The 20,497-nt window shown below is 33.8% G+C and overlaps 1 protein-coding gene across 1 annotated transcript in view; it reads left to right on the top strand.

Moving 5' to 3' along the window:
• Positions 1-20,497, top strand: part of CPNE8 (copine 8) — a 177,822-nt gene that overhangs the window by 63,777 nt on the left and 93,548 nt on the right. The window contains exon 7 of the mRNA XM_033118275.1: positions 20,001-20,064. Within this exon, the coding sequence (XP_032974166.1) occupies positions 20,001-20,064 (64 nt within the window). The remainder of the gene's footprint in view (positions 1-20,000; positions 20,065-20,497) is intronic.

Here is a 20,497-nt window from a genome sequence, read left to right as displayed (position 1 = left end):
ATAGAATGGTGTGGCCTATTATGAGGGAATTAAATTAGATACATGAGATGAAGAGACAGAGGAAAAGAGATAAGAGAGGGAATTAAAAGAGATGGGAGAGTAATAAAAGATAGGACAATAAAATGGAATGCAATTTACTTCCTAGTGGAAGGATATTTTGGATTTATTAACCAAAGCATGCAGTGATGCACTTAAGTGCTCTCACCTGAGCAGGTAGTCCAACCCAAATGAACACCGAATTGGAAAAAAACCAAAACAACATTGTGTAGGCACTCAGCCTGTAGCTTAAGAAAATAATGGCTTTTATTAAAAACTCTACCTATGAGAGAGGAATGTGTCTAGAGGAAGGGGCACATGTGGATTAAAAAACCACATCCACTGAGCTGAGCATGCTCTCTTGGGCTCTTGGGAGTTCAAGAGCTTTATGAAAAGATGCAGCTTCTGTTCAAATGTCATTTTACCCCCTTACCTCAACTCAATGAAATGCAATCAAAACCATTCATTCTTTGTGTTTGCAAAAACGTGGTCGATGGTTGAGGAAGAGAGTGAAATGCTTTTTGCATGGAAGCGTTATCTCACCATGTCAAAGAAGCCCTTCAAAGCAGCTGCTTTCAGATTGTATCTGCATCCCTCCTAACCCCTGCTCAGTGACATCCTTTTCCATGTACTCAACTTTTTAGATCAATCCAATGGACAGATAGTGGGGACAGATGGGAAGGTTGGAAGATATGAGATATTTCAATAGAGGAAGGGAATAGTTTTGGAAGAAAAGATGGGGCCAGGATGAATATTGAGGATAATACAAGGTCAGGGAAGTGTATTCTTCTCTGACAGGGAATTTTATGACAAACACACCTTGTAAAGATTCCAGGTTTCATATATATATATATATATATATATATATATATATATATATATTTCATATATATATATGAAATTGGAGGACAATTAAGTTTGTAAACTCATCCTAGAAAAAGTGCTACGTACCTCATTGCTGAATATCTACAGTCACCCTCACAGTACTCCCCTTGGGAAGCTATGCACTGACGCTAGCTCCTAGCCCACCCTTCAAAACAATTTTGGAAATCTTTTTCTGGAATGGCCATCAGAGCTGACATTGTATTACCCTGAGTCTTGAATGTCTTCAAAATGTCTTCCTTTCAATATTTCCTTTATTTTTGGGTAAAGAAAGAAGTCATCGGGGGCCAGATCAGGTGAGAAGGGAGGGTGTTCCAATATAGTTATTTGTTTACTGGCTAAAAACTCCCTCACAGACAGTGCTGTGTGAGCTGGTGCATTGTTGTGATATAAGAACCATGAATTGTTGGCTAAAAGTTCAGGTCATTTTCATCTTTTTCACGCAGCCTTTTCAGCACTTCCAAATAGTAAACTTGGTTAACCTTCCAGTTGGTACAAACTCAATGAATAATCCCTCTAATGTCAAAAAAGGTTAGTAACATCATTGCAACAAGTTCTCAAACTTAATTGTCAGGATAGATAGATAGATAGATAGATATAGATATGAATTTATGAAAGCATGGCAGAAAGGGTCAAGTTCACACTAGAGTAATAACATGTAGCTCTTACATCTGTATCTCATGGACCCTTTTGCATGCCTCCTCTCTTCCCCGACCCTCCACCCGTCTCCTCCCTTGTGAACCTGCCCTGGCCAGGGCTTAGCTGTCTATTAGTAGTTAAAGATAGCATTGTAGGGTGGTCACTAAACATCCTACTGTTTTTCGTGGTCTGTGCCTCATGGCTGGAGATAGAAATGTACACTTTCCTACTTCAGTTACTACTTTTGACATCTTGTTCAGGAGTCAGGGGATTTTCCCTATGTGAGCGGGTTTAGGCTTTGGAACTGCAGCCCAGGACGTCTCCTGAGGCAGATAATCCACCCTCAATTAACAAAATTGCCTCCTCTTGAATTTTGAAAGTCTTCCTGTGTCCCAAATGTTATTTATCTTAAATAGCATTATCCGAGTGATTTAGTGTTTATTTACTAATTTGTTTTAGATTAGAGATTCATTTCCCAATTAGTTTCCCATTTATATTCTAAATTATTCATAATATTCCCTTGTTTTCTTTCCTTTAAGTGGCCTCATTTAAATTATTTTCTGTTAAATATTCAGAAAAATTTCTTCTAGCTTCTTAATTGCAGTTGTATTATAATATCTCCTCAGAGGTGGTCTTTCTTAAATGATGATAACTATAAAATTTGGAGATTTAAAACAGACATACTAGAGCTTTAAATTATTTATTATTAATCAACATTTTGAGAACTAAGTTATGTTTATTACAAAGGAAAAGTGGTTTCTGGTACATAGCCGTATGCCCTATTAAATAATCAGAATTATAATTCAGACTCGTGTTTTTATTTTCTGCGCTTCAGTTCCTTTTCTCACTTTTAACAATAGAATTTTCTCACTTTTTAATGAAAATATAAAATTATGTTTTAATATTTTGTAGGAACTTAGGTGAATTTTTTTAAATTGATGTTCAAGAATTTTTAATTTACTTTTTAATAGAAACTCAAGATATTTGCAATTTCCAAAAATCTGTTCTGTTGGATTCAAGTTTTGAGGAAACACATTTCTCATATTTTAATTCCATCCTACACTTTGGTCTTTTTTCCTGAACCCTCCAAAAATGAGTCTTGTGCTACTTAATTTGTCTGCAACATTTACTGTGTCTTCCTATGACTCATTGGCTCCTCTCTTTAAATCGTCCCATTATTATCTGGCATTATACCCACTCAGCAGTGTGTCTTCTCATGCTGTGAGATTGTATCCAATTTTCTGCGTGATGCTGTCAGAGTTACACTTCTATCTTTAGGGATCTCAGTGATGGATTCAGAAAGTCTTCCAAAATGCGAGAATCAGTACCAAGTTTAAGAAAGATTGCTGTTTTCTACCCTGGGAAGAAAGCATTTATTATGTTCATCCAGTAATAGAACGGTTTATTCCTGTTACTCTCATCCAGGCATGAGCGGTTCCCTAGAAAAGCATGGGACAAGGAGGCAGGGACTGGTTGTGATTAGGTTGTGATTAGAAAGAAGATTCTTTCTCTGGGGAAGAGCTGGAATTTATAGATAACTGAAGCAGCAGCTGTTTTGGCTTAGGGAAAAGATCATGTTCTTCCTAGGCTGGCTATAGCAGCATATGAAATAGGCAATCAGTAGTGGGTAGAGGATAAAGGGAGGGATCCAAGAGGGATTAGTGCAGGGGTGTCAAAACTGCGGCCCACGGGCCAACTGCAGTCTGCAATCCATTGTTAATTGGCCCGCAGCAAATTCCAAAAATATATTCAGTTTACTTAAATAAACCAGGTGAGGCAATACGTACTTCACCTCGAGTGAGTGGCCCGGCTGTTTGTGTATTTTACCGCATATGGCCCTTGGTAAAAAACGTTGAAAAAAGTTTGGACACCCCTGGATTAGTGAGTATCCTGATAGGTGTTGAAGAATATGGGGACAGAGACTCAGAGGAAGGGGAAAATTGAAAGACTAGCTCGCCGTTGTCTGGAATCCCAGCTCTGACATAGGATCCAATGATAGAGCTGGGTGTGTGTTGAAGTTCAAAGAGAGAAATGTGGCGAAAGGAACGAAACAGAAAGGAAGCTTGAGAATAATGCAGAAGGCTGAAGCAGAAGAATAGGGCTTGAGGAAGACTTGAAGCAGAGCCTTAAAAGGCTGACTTAAAGATCTGACTCAAATGTGGCCTCATTCTGAAAGCTATGTTGTGGCTGTGAGTGCTTGTAGAGATCAGGTGGCAGTGTGAGAAGGCAGAGGGGGAGATGGGATAAGAGAATGGTTAGCCTTGAAGGTGAGAAACATACACATTTACAGTAAAGCACTGCATGTCTTTGTTTTGCATCTTTTGCATGTGAAAATACAGTCAGTCAACTTTGGGGGGAAATTTGACCTTTCAAGTCATTTTAACTTTATTAACTTCCCTGCAAATTAGACTGATGTTATACTCTGGTTTATTTTATTGGCGAGGATATTGGAATCAGCAGATGATGTTTTTAGTCTCATCTGTGCTACTAACTTTCTATGTAGTATTACAAAATTTGTACAACTACATCATATTTTTATATCTGTGGGCCATATTTATATCTGTGGGCCATATTTATATCTGTGGGCCATATTTGCAATATGAAGAATTTAATCTAGAGACAAATAAATAACCATTGTGAAGGAGGTGATAGTACACAGCCTTTAGGGGCAGTCAGACCTGGGTTTCATAATTTATGAGGTGTATAATTTTAGCAAATTGCTTTAAATTCCTGAGCTCTAGTTTCCTCATCTGAAACATGAATTGCACTTTTAAAAGGGTTGTTGTAAGAAATAGCAATACTTTATACGGGTAACCCCCATAGAACATGGCTGTTAGGTTCCTAAAAATGCCGTGTCATGTGAATCCGTGTTACATACGAAACAAAGAGCTAGCACAAAAAAGGGGGTTAGGTTCCAAAAATTGAAAAAAAAAACCATACTATTATATTTTTATAATTAAGATAAATATCTTTATTAAAGTAATTTTCACCTAAAGTATAACATATTAATATATATTAAATAATGTTTCCTGTGTCATCTCTTCTAAGCACAATTAACCTAGGATGTTTTCTTTTTGACAAGATATCTTCATCTTTGAACTTAATACTCCACGAATAAAATGAATTTAAAATTCTAATAAATTTTAAAATTTTGCAATCAAATCTGATATGACATCCACGCTTGAATGAAAAATTTCAAATGAGGTATCTTTTGCTCTCAAAAGCTCTTATTTCGTTCCATGTTGTTCGGGGATTTCTCCAATTCTCAAACCATGTTAGAGTGAAACCGTGTTCTAGGATGCCGTGTTGTATGAGCGTTCCCCCCAGTTCTCGAACCGTGTTAGAGAGAAACCGTGTTGTAGAAGTACGTTATATGGGGGTTACCTGTATAAAACATTTGTCATGGAGAACACCAGAATTTAATAAACATCCAATGGTGGTTATCTTAATATATTTGTTATTTAATATAGGCTATATCTTTTAGGAGAGACCTAATTGAATCACTTAATAATCTCTCTCTTCCTCCTTCTCTCTTTCCCTTCTTTCCTTCCTTCCTTCCTTCCTTCCTTCCTTCCTTCCTTCCTTCCTTCCTTCCTTCCTTCCTTTCTTCTTGCTGTGTCTTTATTTTCCTTAGAGAAGTTGTTAGAAATTCAGCAAGCTTAGATAAAGGACAATTTAGAACCGAGTTTGATTGCATTTATGTAAATTGTTAAGTATTGGCCAAGTATAAAATATTAAAAATTGTTTTGTCTATTCTCAGTATAGAGCTGAACAATCACATTGGGGAAGTTATTTAAATTTCTGCTTTTCATTAGTTTGGGTTTTCTAAGATACTGGTATTATTTTGTTGGGAATGCCCTGAATTTCTAAAACTTTGGATCCATGTTAAAATAATTGCAAAATGTAATCTAGAGTTCGATATCATTTAAAAATTATTTATATTCTTTACTTTGCAAAGATCACATAGATGTGTATATATATCAGTAATCTTCATACAACCCAACACGTTAAAAATTAAAGCACTGATTGCATCTTAGAGAGATATTAGATGCTTCGTGGACCTAGAGTAAAGCATTTATCTACCTCTTTCATGTAGGAGAGCCTATATGAAAAATAGTGTATTCTTTAAAGGCCAAATGTAGGGAGAATTTTAGTACATTTCCTTATGCAACTTGGCCAAGATTATTGGTTTCCCATAAAATGGAAATTTAATAAATGTTCAGCTGGACCACTTTCTTACATTCATTTGTGGATCTGAGCTTATACTCTGGAAGGATCTGCAGGGATGTAATTATTTACCCTAAATAAGCAAACTGTATAAGCTTCAAGCTCCCACACTTTTCTGCTCTACTCAGAAATTCCAGTGGTCACAGCTAAAAGCATATGGACAGGCTCTTTTGGATAGAAAGGCCTATGAAGGATATGGCCAGTCATGAGAGAGATGGGTAAGACAAACACATTTTTCTCGCAGTAGCTCTTAATGTCATCCTCGGAGACAAACCCCAGAATAGTTGGACTGTTGTTCTGACTTGGATGTGATATTTCCCTCTTCTTAAGATGCTGTATACAGTGAACTCCTTTAGCCACTCCAGTTTAAGGAAAAAAAAAAAAAAAGAAGGGAAAATCATTTTATGTCGATGCTTACTCTATAGACTATATTTAGTGACTGCATTTGTTTCCTTTTCTGTTATACACAACTTGAGTATAGGAAAAGTCTTAGGGATTCTTTTTATTAATTCACTTATTCAATAAATCTTTATTGTGAATACATTGTAGACCAGAAACTATTAGGCACTAAGCATACAATTTTAAAAACACAGAGTTGTTTCTGTCTTCATGAAGTTTACCATCTAGTCATTAAATGAATAATCACAGAGATAAGTAGTATTACATATTAGTATAAGCTTTATGAAAATTAGAGTACATTCTTAGGCTAGCATATAAAGCCACTTTTAATATTTTGAATTTTATTATAAATGCCGGGGGAAATTCGTGATTTTTGTTCAAAGAAGTTCATTCACTTCTGTGTGGAGAATGGTTGTGGGCGGTTAACAGAAAGATCAGTTAATTACTATTGAAATAATCTAGTTTGCAAGAGGCAAGTAGTTTGGACTAAGGAGATGAGAATAAATGAGCAGGTTAAAAAATATAGTTTGAAGGTTGATTTCACAGGGCTTGGTGATAGGTTGATAGTCTTGGATGAAGAAGAAGATTTCAAGGATGACTTTCAGATCTCTTGCACAAGTAACTGGGCTGATGGACGTACCATATTCTGACAAAGGGAAGATCACACGTTTCTGGGTTTGCCACAACTGATCAGTAGGCTTTAGGAAGAGATGGGTCATTCTGTCCTTGTTTTGTAGATGCTGATGTACACCCAGAGTGTAAACATTTGCAAAACTCTTTTTTTGTTGTTTGAATTTGCCTAATCTCATTGAGTTAGATTGAAAAAACTGGTAGAAAATCTTGATGGAAAGAAAAGACATCTGTGCTATTTCGGAGGATGGGTTCTAGTGCCTGTCTTTATTGAATTCTTAGTTTCACTTAGTTCTAATATCAACTAAGTTTCTAAAGGGTTGCCCTTGGCACAGACAATGTTTAGAAATCACATTGGGATAAAAACTTTCAGAAAAGGTAAAGCATCCTCTATAGCGCAATTTGTTGTTCTTCTTTCTCTCCTCTCTTGTGTATGGCTTAATTTGCTGATTCTGGGATTCAAAATGCAGGTAAGAAATAGTCTACATTAAGCAATGATAACTATAGTTCTATAGTTAAGCAAACTAGTAGGTGAGGAGAGACCTTTATGGGCCAACCTTGGAATATGCATCTTGGTCTGATCTCCAGCCCACTGATGAAATAAATGTTTGGTACAAACATCTGGGGATTGTGTGTGTTCCTGTAGTTACACTTAATTGGTTCTTTGTCATCAACGCAAGTGAAAGGAAGCAGCTGACTTGATTGAGCTCTTACCATGTATCAGTTGCTATTCTACCTGTTTTTTACATAATAACTTTTTTAACCCTCATAGCACCATTGTGAGGTAGGTAGGTATTGTTATGATCCCTATTCATATGCTTAACTATAACACTATATTGCTTTCAATAAATGAATACATTTATGTACAGTTTTGAAATAAATTCAAAAACTTTTGTTTCATTTTAGTAATACAAAAGTATTTACTTAAAAGTCAAGAACATTTCTGGATGGTAAGAAGAGCTTTCAAGGGATACTCGTTCTGACTTAGTTCAATTCAAGGACAAGGTTTCTTCTTATCTTACCCACACAGCTCTTCTGCAAGCATTGTCCAATGTTCCAGTTTATCCTGAGCTAAACAGTGCTCCTCCCTCCAGGAGTTTCTGCTTCTTGCATCCATCCTGGGTTATGAAGACAGACTCAGCTTCTATGGGCTACTCCATAGAATGTGCTCTGAGACTCTTCCCTGTGGTTACTGAGAAGACAACAATAACCCTAGAAGAGAGGGGAAGTGTGGCCTTTTAGTTCCCCCAGTCTCTATTCCAAGGGAACTGCAGCCACTCTTTCTGTGGTCAGCTAAGATGAATGTACTGTTTTCCAGGAGTAGCATTACATTTTCTCAGAGCCAGCACAGCCTAAATAGGAAGACAATTGGACAGAAATTAAAAAATAAATTTATGTCTAGCTTTGGGAAGAAGTAAATAAGTGTATCAAATCTCTCTCTCTCTCTCTCTCTCTCTCTCTCTCTCTCTCTCTCTCTCTTTCTCTCTTTCTCTTTCTCTGTTTCTCTTTCTCTCTTTCTCCCCCTTCCCTCCTTCCCTCCCTCCCTCCTTCTATCTATCTATCTATCTATCTATCTATCTATCTATCTATCTATCTATCTATCTATCTATCTATCTACCTACCTACCTACCTATCAACTTCCTTCCTTCCTTCCTTTCTTCCTTCCTTCCTTCCTTCCTTCCTTCCTTCCTTCCTTCCTTCCTTCCTTCCTTCCTTCCTTCCTTCCTCTATCATCTATCTATCTATCTATCTATCTATCTATCTATCTATCTATCTATCTATCATCTATATATCTATCTATCTATCTATCTATCTATCTATCTATCTATCTATCTATCTCTATCTATCATCTTTCTATCTATCTTTCTATCTATCTATCTATCTATCTATCTATCTATCTATCTATCTATCTATCTATCTATCTCTATCATCATCTATCTATTTTCAAGAAAGCATTTACAACTATTTAGCATTGGTTGGGCTATGGTATCATTTTAGGTACAGGTAAATATTCATGATGCAGCAGACTGCTCTGAGAATAAAATCTAGTAAGTGAAAAAAATCTCAACAACCTTTGCATCTCTCTGCTTTCATACCAGTATTAGTTGGACCCTCTTAGTAATGATGGAGTTAGATCTATTGAATTTTAATTTTTTCTCAGTTTGAGTTAACTCTGATGAAAGATTCTAAACATGAAGAGCAATTGAGTAAAGAGGCATTTCCAGATACATCTAGATTCCAACATATTTTTAGTCAGTGTATTCATTTTTTTGAATATATAAATACGCCATTTTCTAGCCAAGTGAATTGTTAGCTTCTCTCAGCATTATAGTAAAGGTTCTTTCCCCCTTCCTTTTATATTAATTTTTATTTATTTTAAACTCTCTATCCTTTCTTAAGCAGGTTCACCAGAAAAAAAATAATCAAAAGAATACACAGTAAATGTTTCTACTCTCTTTTTATTAATTCTTCTGTGATCCCTGACACATATGGGTTCCACAGCATGCTGGAGCAAAGCACCTGAACAACGTTGTAAAATTCAATCAAGAGGCTGAATACTTTCCCTGTCCTTTTCTTCATATAACAATTGTGAAAAGACTTAAAAAAAAAAAAAACTATTATGTCCTCTGTATTATAGAAACTGTTGTTATGTTTTGTAAAGAGTAAGAATTCAATAAATGTTTATTCAGCTGAGTTTTCCAGAATAACAGTCACATTTATATGGCTTTTCTCTTTTGTCAAGGACACTAAATGACTCTCATGCATATTATAACTTTGTGTTTTAGTTTCCCAGGATTTGGGAATTTTAAGACTATAGTATCATTACTACATATGCATTTTACTACATTGCAAATACAAATTTGTATTTTTAGTAACATTAGCAACCTAATATTTCTGTAGATAGATGAATAGATCTAATTTATCACAAGCAAAGTAATTTCCTAGAAAGATTTTTGACAAAAAAATTTTTCTTCACATATGTGGTATTTAAGAGCTAGGATCACATCATTCTTGTCAAAAATTACTTTTAAAGAAAATCTCAATTTCCAGAGATTATGACCAGTTTACTTTGTGTTTGTTAACTGAAAAAAGTATATATCAAATCATTGTACTCATTGTGCTTCTGTACCATGATAATAACCATCTTGGTTTCCTTTAAATGTCAACATTTACATTCTAACTATAACACATTTAATTTAATTACAATGTTAAAAATTACAGGGTAACAGATTCTTCATGAGCCCAGTGTTTCAAATTTTAAACAAAAGTTGCAGTTTTCTGGCATATGATGTAGTTCCCCAGTGAATGTAGTGTTTCCTTTTGTAATAACTGATTTGGTAAAATCTTACAAATGACATTTGGTTAATATTTTAGACGAGGAACATTCTGCATAGAAAAATAAATGTATCAGATTTAAATTGAATGAATCATTAGTTTTGAAAAACTAATGGATCTTTTATTTTTGCCTTTGGAAATGACATAATTTCTTCAGATAATTAGATGTCCAAAAAAAAAGTAATATACTAAGTTTCTTTCCCCTTGAATGTTAGTGTTACAGTTTTCAATTATTGGGCTATTTATGTGGCAACCCTGATGGCTACTAAGTGACTAACAGGTGGGTAGCTTATGCAGTGTGGATACCCTGGACAAAGAAGTGATTCACATCCTATGAAGGATGAAGCAGGACATGGGAGATTTTGTTACACTACTCCAACAGCATGCAATTTAACACTTATGAATTGTTTATTTCTGGAATTTTCCATTTAATATTTTTGGACCATGGTTGACCTCAGGTAACTGAAACCATGGAAAGCAAAACTGCAGATGAGATGGTAGGGGACAACTGTTAACTTTCCTCAAGCCTCCATCACACACCCTTTCCTCTTCTCCCAGCCTTTTACTTTTACAACCTTACCTTTTACTCTCAGAGAAAAGAGTACCATAAGTATTATTAATTGCTATATTCATTATTTAACATTCTGTCTTCCTTCGATACCCCATATACTCTATGATCCTGGAAGTTCATTCCTACACATATAATAAGGAGATATATAATAATTTTTATTGCATGATTGCTTACATAGAAAAAACTAAAAGCGACAAAAATGTCTACTAACTTAATATTAAGTAAATCTGTTTGTAATTCTTAAAATGAATTACTACACAGCGGTGAAAAATGAATAAACTACGGTAAAATCACATCAACTTGAAATTTTCTTTATGGTGTGTTTTGGTGAACAGAAATTCTCAAATTTAATATCAAACTTTCAATCATTTCCTTCTTCATTTGTACTTTTTTAAAATCAATTGTTAAAGAAATTCTTCTGAAATGATATTTTCTTCTAAAGATGACCTTAATTGATTATTGTTATATTGTTTGATTGATTGATTTGTTTATTTACTGTCTTCAGCATTGTAAGTGTACAGTTCCGTAGTGTTAAGTATATTCACATTGTTGTGAAACAGATCTCTAGAACTTTTTCATCTTGCAAAACTAAAACTCTATACCAATTAAACAAAAACTTCTATTTTTTTCCTACTCCCAGCCACTGGTAATCACCATTCTACTTTCTGTTTCTATGTATCTGACTACTTTAGATATCTCATATAAGTGGAATTATATAGTATTTGTCTTTTTGTGATTGACTTATTTCACTTAGCAAAATGTCCTCAGGGATCATTCATGTTGTAGCCAATGACAGGATTTCCTTCCTTTTTAGGAATGAATAATATTGTATGTGTATATCACATTTTGTTTCTCCCTTCATCTATTGAAGGACATTTGGATTGCTTCTGCCTCTTGACTTTTGAGAATAGTGCTATTGTGAACATGGGTATACAGATACCTCTTTGACACTTTGTTTATATTTCTTTTGGATATATAACCATAAGCAGGATTGCTGGATCATAGTAATAGTTAAAAGTAGCTCTTTAAAAGCAGTTCTACTTTTAATATTTTGAGCGAGCCTCCATACTGTTTTTCATAGTGGCTGTACCATTTTATAATCCCACCAACAGTACACAGAGGATGCAGTTTCTCCACATCTTCACCAATATTTGTTAGTTTCTGTTTTCTTGATAGTAGCTATCCTATGGGTTTGAGGTGATATCTCACTGTGGTTTTGATTTGCATTGCTCTGATGATTAGTAATAATGTTGAGCATCTTTTTATATACTTTTTGGGCATTTTTATATTATCTTTGGAGAAATGTCTAATCAAGTCCTTTGTCCACTTTTAAATCAAGCTATATGATTGTTTTCCCATTGAGTTGTAGGGGTTCTTTATATATGTTAACTTTTATCAGATATTTTGGATAGTAACCCTTTATTAGATAGATGTTTTGCAAATACATCCTCCCATTCTATAGGTTGGTTTTGCACTCTGTTTATTATGTTCTATGAGGTATAAAAGTTTTAAAGTATGATGTCCCATTTTTGTTGTGCTTTTGGTGTCATATTCAAGAAATCAGTCAAGACCAATATTATGAATCTTTCCTGCTGTATTTCCTTCTAGAAGTTTTATAGTTTCAAGTTTTACATTTAAGTCTTTAATCCACTTTGCGTTGATTTTTATGTATGGTGTAACATAAAGGTCCAACTTCCTTCTTTTTTATGTGGACATACACTTTTCTCCACACCACTTATTGAAGAGACTGTACTTTCCTCATTGAATAGTTGTTATCCTTCTTGAAGATCATCTGACCATGTATATGAGGGCTTATTCATGGTACTCTGTTCTATTTCATAGGTTTATTTGATTGTCTTTATGTCAGTACCTCACCATTTCCATTACTGTAGCTCCTTTGTAATGTTTTGAAATCAGAAAGTGTGAGTTCTCCAACTTTGTTTTTTTTTTCAAAATTGTTTTGCCAATTTCAGGTCCTTTGAGATTTTATATGAATTTTATGATTACTTTTTCTGTATATTTCTGCAAAAAAATATCCACTGGGATTTTGATAGGGATTATGTTGAATCTGTAGATTGCCTTGGATAGTATGGACATCCTAACAATATAAAGTCTTTCAATCCTTGAACACAGGGTGTCTTTCCATATATTTGTGTCTTTAATTTTTTTAGCAGTGTTTTGTAGTTTTTAGTGTAAATGTCTTTCATCTCCTTGATTAAGTTTATTCTTAAGTATTTTATTATTTTTACACTATTGTAAATGGAATTATTTTCTTAATTTCTTTTTTGGATTGTTCATTATTAATATATGGAAACACAACTGATTTTATTATGTTGATTTTGTGTCTTGTAACTTTGCTGAATTTATTAGTTCTAACATTTTTTTAAAATGTGGCATCTTTAGGGCTTTCTACATATAAGATTATATCAACAATTTTACCTCTTCCTTTCCAATTTAGATGTCTTTCATTTATTTTTTTCTTACCTAATTGCTCTGGCTGAATTTCCAGTATGGTATTGAATAGAAATAGCAAGGGTGGATATCTTGCCTTGTTCATGACCTTAGGGGAAATGCTTTCATTCTTTCATCATTGAGTATGAGGTTAGCTGTGGGCTTTTCACATATGGCTATTATAATGTTGAGGTAGTTTTCTTCTATTCCTAGTTTGTTGAGTGTTTTTATCATGAAAGGATATTGAATCTTGTCAAATACTTTTTCTGCACCAATTGAGATGATTACATGGTTTTTGTCATTCATTTTGTTAATGTGTATTAAATTGATTTTAATATAGTGAGCTATGCTTGCATTTCAGGAATAAATCCACTTGGTCATGGTGTATAATCCTTTCATGTGTTGTTGATTTCAATTTACTAGTATTTTATTGAGGACTTTTGCATCAATATTTATCATAGATATTGGTCTATAGTTGTTTTAGTTGGTTTGTTTTTTTTTTCCTTTTGGTGTCTTTGTCTGATTTTGGTATCAATGTAATGCTGGCTTAATAGAATAAACATGGAAATGTGCCCCCCACCTTTAACTTATTGGAAGCGTTTTAGAAACATTTATGTTAATTCTTATTTAAATGTTTGATGTTTGGGAGAATTTTACAGTAAAAACATTTGGTCCTAGGCTTTTCTTTTTTGAGAGGTGTTTGATTACTGATTTAATCTATTAGTTATCAGTCTGTTCAGATTTTTTATTTCTTCCTGAATCAGTCTTGGTAGGTTGTGTGTTTCTAGGAACTTATCCATTTCTTCTAGGTTATCCAGTTTGTTGGCCTACATTTATTCATAATTTTCTCTTATAATCTTTTTTTTATATTTGTGGTATTGATTGTAATATACCCTTTCATTTCTGCTTTTATTTATTTGAGTGTTCTCTTTTTTTCCTTAATCTACTTAAGGATTTGTCAATTTTGTTGATCTTTTTAGAACACCAACTCAGTTATATTGACTTTTTTGTATTGTTTTTTATTTTTTATTCCCTTTATCTCTGCTCTGTATTATTTCATTTTTTGTGCTAGCTTTGCATTAGTTTGTTCTTTTTTTTGTTGTTGTTGTTCTTTTAGGTATGACGCTAGGTTGTTGATTTGTAGTTCTTTTCTTTTTAAATATATGCATTTACAACTATAAACTCCCCTCTTGACTTTCACTGCTTTCATTGCATCTCATGTTTTGGTATTTTGTGTTTTCATTTTCATTCATTTCAAGGTATTTTCTAATTTCCCTTGTGACTTTTTCTTTAACCTATTGCTTATGTAAGAGTGTATTCTTTAATATCTACATATTTGTGCATTTTCTAATTTTTCATTCACTATTAATCACTAATTTCATTTCAGTGTGATTGGAAAATATACTTTGTATAATTTCAAGCTTCTTAAGTTTGTTTAGGCTTGTTTTATAGACTAACATGTTGTCTCTCCTGGAGATTGTTCCACGCGCCCTTGAGAAGAATGTATATTCTATTGTTGCATGAGTGTGCTCGATATGTCTATTAAATCCAGTTAGTCTACAGTATTGTTCAAGTCCTCTGTTTCCTTATTGATATTCTGTCTAGTTGTTCTATCCACTATTGAAAGTGGAGTATTGAAGTTCCCTACTATTATTGTCTTGTATTATTTTTTGTTAACACATTGCTGGTCATTTGTTTAATACTATTTAGTTTATGTATTTTTGCATACAAAATACTAGCCTAGTAGAATCTCTCAGGTGTTATTTTTATTATGCAATTCTAAGTATGCTGTCTTCTATCATTTCTTCTTTTATTAATGAGTTTTCAAAAATGTTTTAAAACTTGCCTTTTGTCATTAATCTCTAAGTCAAAAATTTTTGGCCAGTAAATGTGACCTAATTTAGTAAATATTCTGTGACCTAGGATGTGGTCAGTTTTAGTAAATGTTCCATAAGTTAAAGCAAATTTGAAGAATGAGGAGAAATCACTGAGATGAAAAAGATTTCTTGAGTGGTTGGTAGGGTGAATATTCCAGGTGAAGTCAGGGAGAAACCAAACATTGCTATGGATTCAGGGAACTAAAAGTGTGTTACTATTGAAAAGTGGTAGGAAAGATGAAACTAGAGACTTAACAGTGGCTGAATTTTATGAAGGTTATTAAGTTCCAATTAATAAGTTTGAAATTATTGTAGGATCTATATAGGGCCACTGGAAGATGAAAGGCTTTGTGATTAGAATTCATGATCAGATCAGTCTGGTATCAGTGGAGAGGATAAGTTAAAGAGTACCAGCCTGAGACCAGTTAGAAACAAGAAAACTGCAGTAACCTAACCAAAAGTGTAAAGGTATGAACTAAGGCAGTCGTAGAGGTAATGCAGAAGTAGTACAAGATATGGAAAAATGTTTCAGTTAGGGAAAAAACAAAACATAAGAAAACAAAAAAAACTTGGGGCCAGCCCAGTGGCTCAGGCAAGGTTAGAGCTCCGTGCTCCTAACTCCGAAGGCTGCTGGTTCGATTCCCACATGGGCCAGTGGGCTCTCAACCACAAGGTTGTCGGTTCAACTCCTCGAGTCCCCCAAGGGATGGTGGGCTCCGCCCCCTGCAACTAAGATTGAACGCGGCACCTTGAGCTGAGCAACTGGACCTGGAGTTGAACTGCGCCCTCCACAACTAAGATTGAAAGGACAACAACTTGACTTGGAAAAAATCCTGGAAGTACACACTGTTCCCTAATCAAGTCCCGTTCCCCTTCCCCAATAATTAAAAAAAAAAAAAAAAAAGTTACATGACCTGAACTTTAAAAAACAAAAACAAAAAACTGCAACAATCAATAAAAAGGAAAACAACCCAAATCAAACAAAAACCAGCATGCAGTCTCTCCAAAGACCTTTCTTTAATCCTTCACGTGCTCAATTTTGGAAAGGATTACTCTTCTTTAATAATTTTCTTCAGACATATCTTCTGCTGTTTTGGGCTTAAGTTCTATTATTCTTTCTATATGTCACAAAACATTATAGAAGAATACGAGAATGGGAAACTATTTTTAAAAAAATTTTCAGAGGGGTAACTTTCTGTTTTGATTTAGTTTCAATTGTAAGGAAAGTTTACTAGAGTAGTAGTAACAGAAACCCCTGTATGCCCTTTACCCAGGATGTTTACTTAAATAGATGTTAGCTTTTTCCAATGTGCTTTATCATTTTCTCCTCCCACCTCTTTCCTTCTCAGACCCCTCCCTTATATTCTAGTTTTGTTTTCCTTGTTTTCTGAACCATCTGAGAATAAGTTGGAGACATTGTTGGAGACATTGTGTGCCCTTTTCCTTAAATATCTGAGTGTGTATTTCTCAATAAGAAGGATGTTTTCTTACATAACCACAACATGATGATCAAAATTAGGAAATTCACAATGATACAATGATGTTATCTAATCCGCACTCCATATTCAAATGTCAACAATGGTTCCAATAATGTCCTTTATCGCTGTTTCCACTGTCAAAATTTTAATCAAGAATCATACATTGAATTTAGTTGTCCTGATTTTAGTCTCTTTTAATCTGAAATACTTCTTCAGCCTGTCTCTTTCTTTTCTTGCCTTATATTGTTTTTAAATAAACCTTTTAGAGTAGAATAGCTTTAGATTTACAGAAAAGTTGCAAATATAGTACAAAGAGTCCCTGTATATCTCTCATCCAGTTTCCCCTAACATTAACATCTTACATTACATGGCACATTTGTCACAACTAGGAATCCAACACTGATACATTACAACTAAGTAAACTCCAGACTTTATTTGAATTTCACTTGTATTTCCACGAATGTCCTTTTTCTGTTTCAGAATTCAATTCAAGATACCACATTGCATTTAGTCATCCTGTCTCCCAGTATTGTTCTCTGTTCTGTAACAATTTCTTAGTCTCTTTATGTTTTGGATGACCTTGACAATTTTGAGGAATACTATTCAGATATTTTGTAGCATGTCCCTCAATTTCGGATTGTCAGATATTTATCTCATGGTTAGACTGAAATTATGGATTTGGAGGCGAAGGTGAAGTTTTTTCTTATTATGTCATATCAGGGGTACAAGACATTAACATGACTTATCACTGGTGATGTTAACCTTGATCATTGGCCAAGGTAGTGTTTACCAGGTTAAAACTGCTCAGCATAATGGTATATTTATCATTTTGTAATATGGTCAATTCTTGCTTTATATATTTTGGAGCTATAATGTTAGATGCATGCAGTATTGAGAATATATCTTCCTAATTAATCAATCCTTTTGTCATTACACAATAACTATTTCTAGCAATCGATTTTTAAATTCAAAATCTACATGTTTGCTATTTATGTAGGTTTTATTAGGGTTTGTTTTCTCCATTAATATGTCTTTCTATTCTTTTGAATTTTCTAAATCCTTAAAATTTGATGTCTATTGTAAATAGCTAATGGATTACATTTATTGTTTTATACAGAATGACAATGTTTGTGTTTCACCTGGAGCATTTACTTCATTAACATGTACTTTCCATAATTATTCCTCTGGATTTATTTCTGTCACCGACTTAGTGCTTCTCCTCTGCTATACCCTTTAACTCCCCAGGTAGTAGAAATTAAGGCAGCAAGCCTAGCTAAGGTTTGAATTATGAGGAGACATTTTTTTTCTCTGTTATTCATCACCAAATTTTAAGGTTGGGATTTATTTTGTAAGCCCCTCAAAAGGGAATGTTTATATTGAATTCAGGCCATATAGTCATTGTGATCTAAGCTTTGTGCTGTGAGTTGGTCATTTATTGAATTCCCCACCTTGTCAGTCCCCACTCTCATTTTTCTGTCTCTCATCTTTATGCCCTAAGCAGCCATGAAAAAGAAGCGTGATATCACACTCTCCAGGGTTCACCTCTGGAGCTTGTCTTTTTCGCTTTCCATCTTCAACTTCTGATTGGTTCTTACTTTCTTGCCAGGTTATCAGAGCATTTACAAAGACTTTTTGCAAATTTTACTCAGTATTTCAAACTATTTTCAGATATATGTTCAGTTAGAGGGTTTAGTTTGCCATAATACTGAAAATATAAATCTCGTGATTCACAAATAGAAAGAAGAAAAAAAGGTACAGCTGCATTAGGAGAATTAACTGAAAAATGATATACCATGCTTCTCCCAAAATAAGACCTAGCTGGATCATCAGCTCTAATGCATGTTTTGGAGCAAAAATTAATATAAGACCTGGTCTTATTTTGATATAATATAAGACCCAGTATAATGTAATATAATATAATACCGGGTCTTATATTAATTTTTGCTCCAAAAGACGCATTAGAGGTGATGGTCCGGCTAGGTCTTATTTTCAGAGAAACACGGTAATATTGTAAGAAAAACATGCAAGGATAAATTTATTCATCTGTTAGTTATAAAGACTCAAAGAAAACAGAAGATCCTGACATGTACAGTTAACCTAATGGGGAGTAAAGAAATAGAGGAAACAAGATTTTGTGATAGGTGGTTTCCTGCACAAGCTATGAGATGGCATTTTTAGCTCAAAACTGTGTGATGTTCTCTAGAAGAAATTTCAGAACAGAAAGAAACAACAGTTGTAGACTGAGTATAATTTACATTGATGTGTTTATAACTCAGAATATTTTAACTTTCCATTCTTTACCTCGTTCCCAATCAAAATACAAAGACTCCACTTCCTTTATATGTGGAGAACAGGGGGTTATGTATTTGTTGCATACATGCTGGCGTAAATTATTGGGGATGAATTATATTCTTGAGGACAAAAGCACTCGTTGGGCTCTAATTCCACAACTTGTAGTTCCCAGAACAAACAGAAGAGTTGAACTCTGATTTGTCATAGGACTAAAAGAAGTGTGAAGTATTTCTTTAGAGCATTAGGATTACTCTTTGGAGGATTCCTATGGACTTGTCTCTATATTCCCTAACGTAAAGCAGGGACCCCATGTACACATCTTGCATTTTCCTAGAGAACTTTGCTCTTGATGTCAGCTAGAAGCTATGTGAGCACATATGTACCAGAGATGTGTAGAAAGAAAATTGAATGAGAGTTTCAATTTGCTTAATTTTGCTTATTTATTATATATTTTTCTTATATATTGACCACCTGCTATGCATAGATATGTAATTCTGTTGGTTTACAAGAGGTTTGTTTCATGAATTTTGCTCTTATATAGTTTATAATCAACTTGAAAAAAGAAAGGATGAAACTATGTAATTTTAACAATTTTAGAATAATTAAATGTTAAACCTGTAAGTGCAATAGGACTACAGAGAAGGCTGAGCTTTGTGTGAGGTTGACTGACTGGGATGTTTCCTGAAACATGTGGAACTTCATCTAGGGATATGAAGTGTTTGAGGCAGAATAGGGAAGAGTTACCACACTGTGCTATGTCAGGCCATGGGAGCGGACACAAAGAATTAAGTGCAAATAAGTAAGCATGTTGATGAAAGGAAAAAGAAATATTGAAAATCAAGAATAGGGATAGCTTGTAATCACATAATTAAAACCTTAAAAACCATAGGAGAAAATATTATTATACTATAGATATTATATTAATTACCTATGGTAGACAATATGAAGCTATTGAAAATTCTTGGACCACAGACTAACATGTTGAAAGTGATCAAAGTTTAACTTCATCAGGAAATGTGGACCTATATGAAAAACTTAAGGTTGGAACTGGAAGTATATTTTGTTAGGAAATAGTCTACCTATTGGTAGTATTCTCTTTATTTGGTTATATAAAAAATAAATATATGTAATATTATAAATATAAGATATTAATGCATATAAATATATTTTTTGTTGTTTTAGAGGAATTCCAGGGAAGAAATGTGGAACAATCATACTTACAGCAGAGGAATTAAACTGTTGTAGGGTAAGTAAATATTTCTTTGGTTTAAATACTATTTCTAACACCTTTTTAAAAATGATATTTCTGAAACTATGCGTAAGTAATTAATTCTTCAGTAATTTTGGCAAAATATAATTAAAACTGTGCTTTATATAATTCTATAATCCATAAAATATCACTTGAGATACATACCGTGTTTTCCCGAAAATAAGACATACCCAATCAGGTCTAATGTGTCTTTTGGAGCAAAAATTAGTATAAGACCTTATATTAATTTAATTAATGTAAGACCTTAAATTAGTATAATATAATAATATATTATATAAGACCCGGTGTATATTATAGTAAAATAAGACTGGGTATTGTATTATATTATATTAGACTCGGTCTTATAGTAAAATAAGACCGGGTATTATATTATATTATATTATATTATATTATATTACATTACATTACA

Source organism: Rhinolophus ferrumequinum, chromosome 10 (genome assembly GCF_004115265.2).
Source record: "Rhinolophus ferrumequinum isolate MPI-CBG mRhiFer1 chromosome 10, mRhiFer1_v1.p, whole genome shotgun sequence".
Lineage (NCBI taxonomy): Eukaryota > Metazoa > Chordata > Mammalia > Chiroptera > Rhinolophidae > Rhinolophus > Rhinolophus ferrumequinum.
This window is presented reverse-complemented; position numbering and strand designations above follow the sequence as displayed.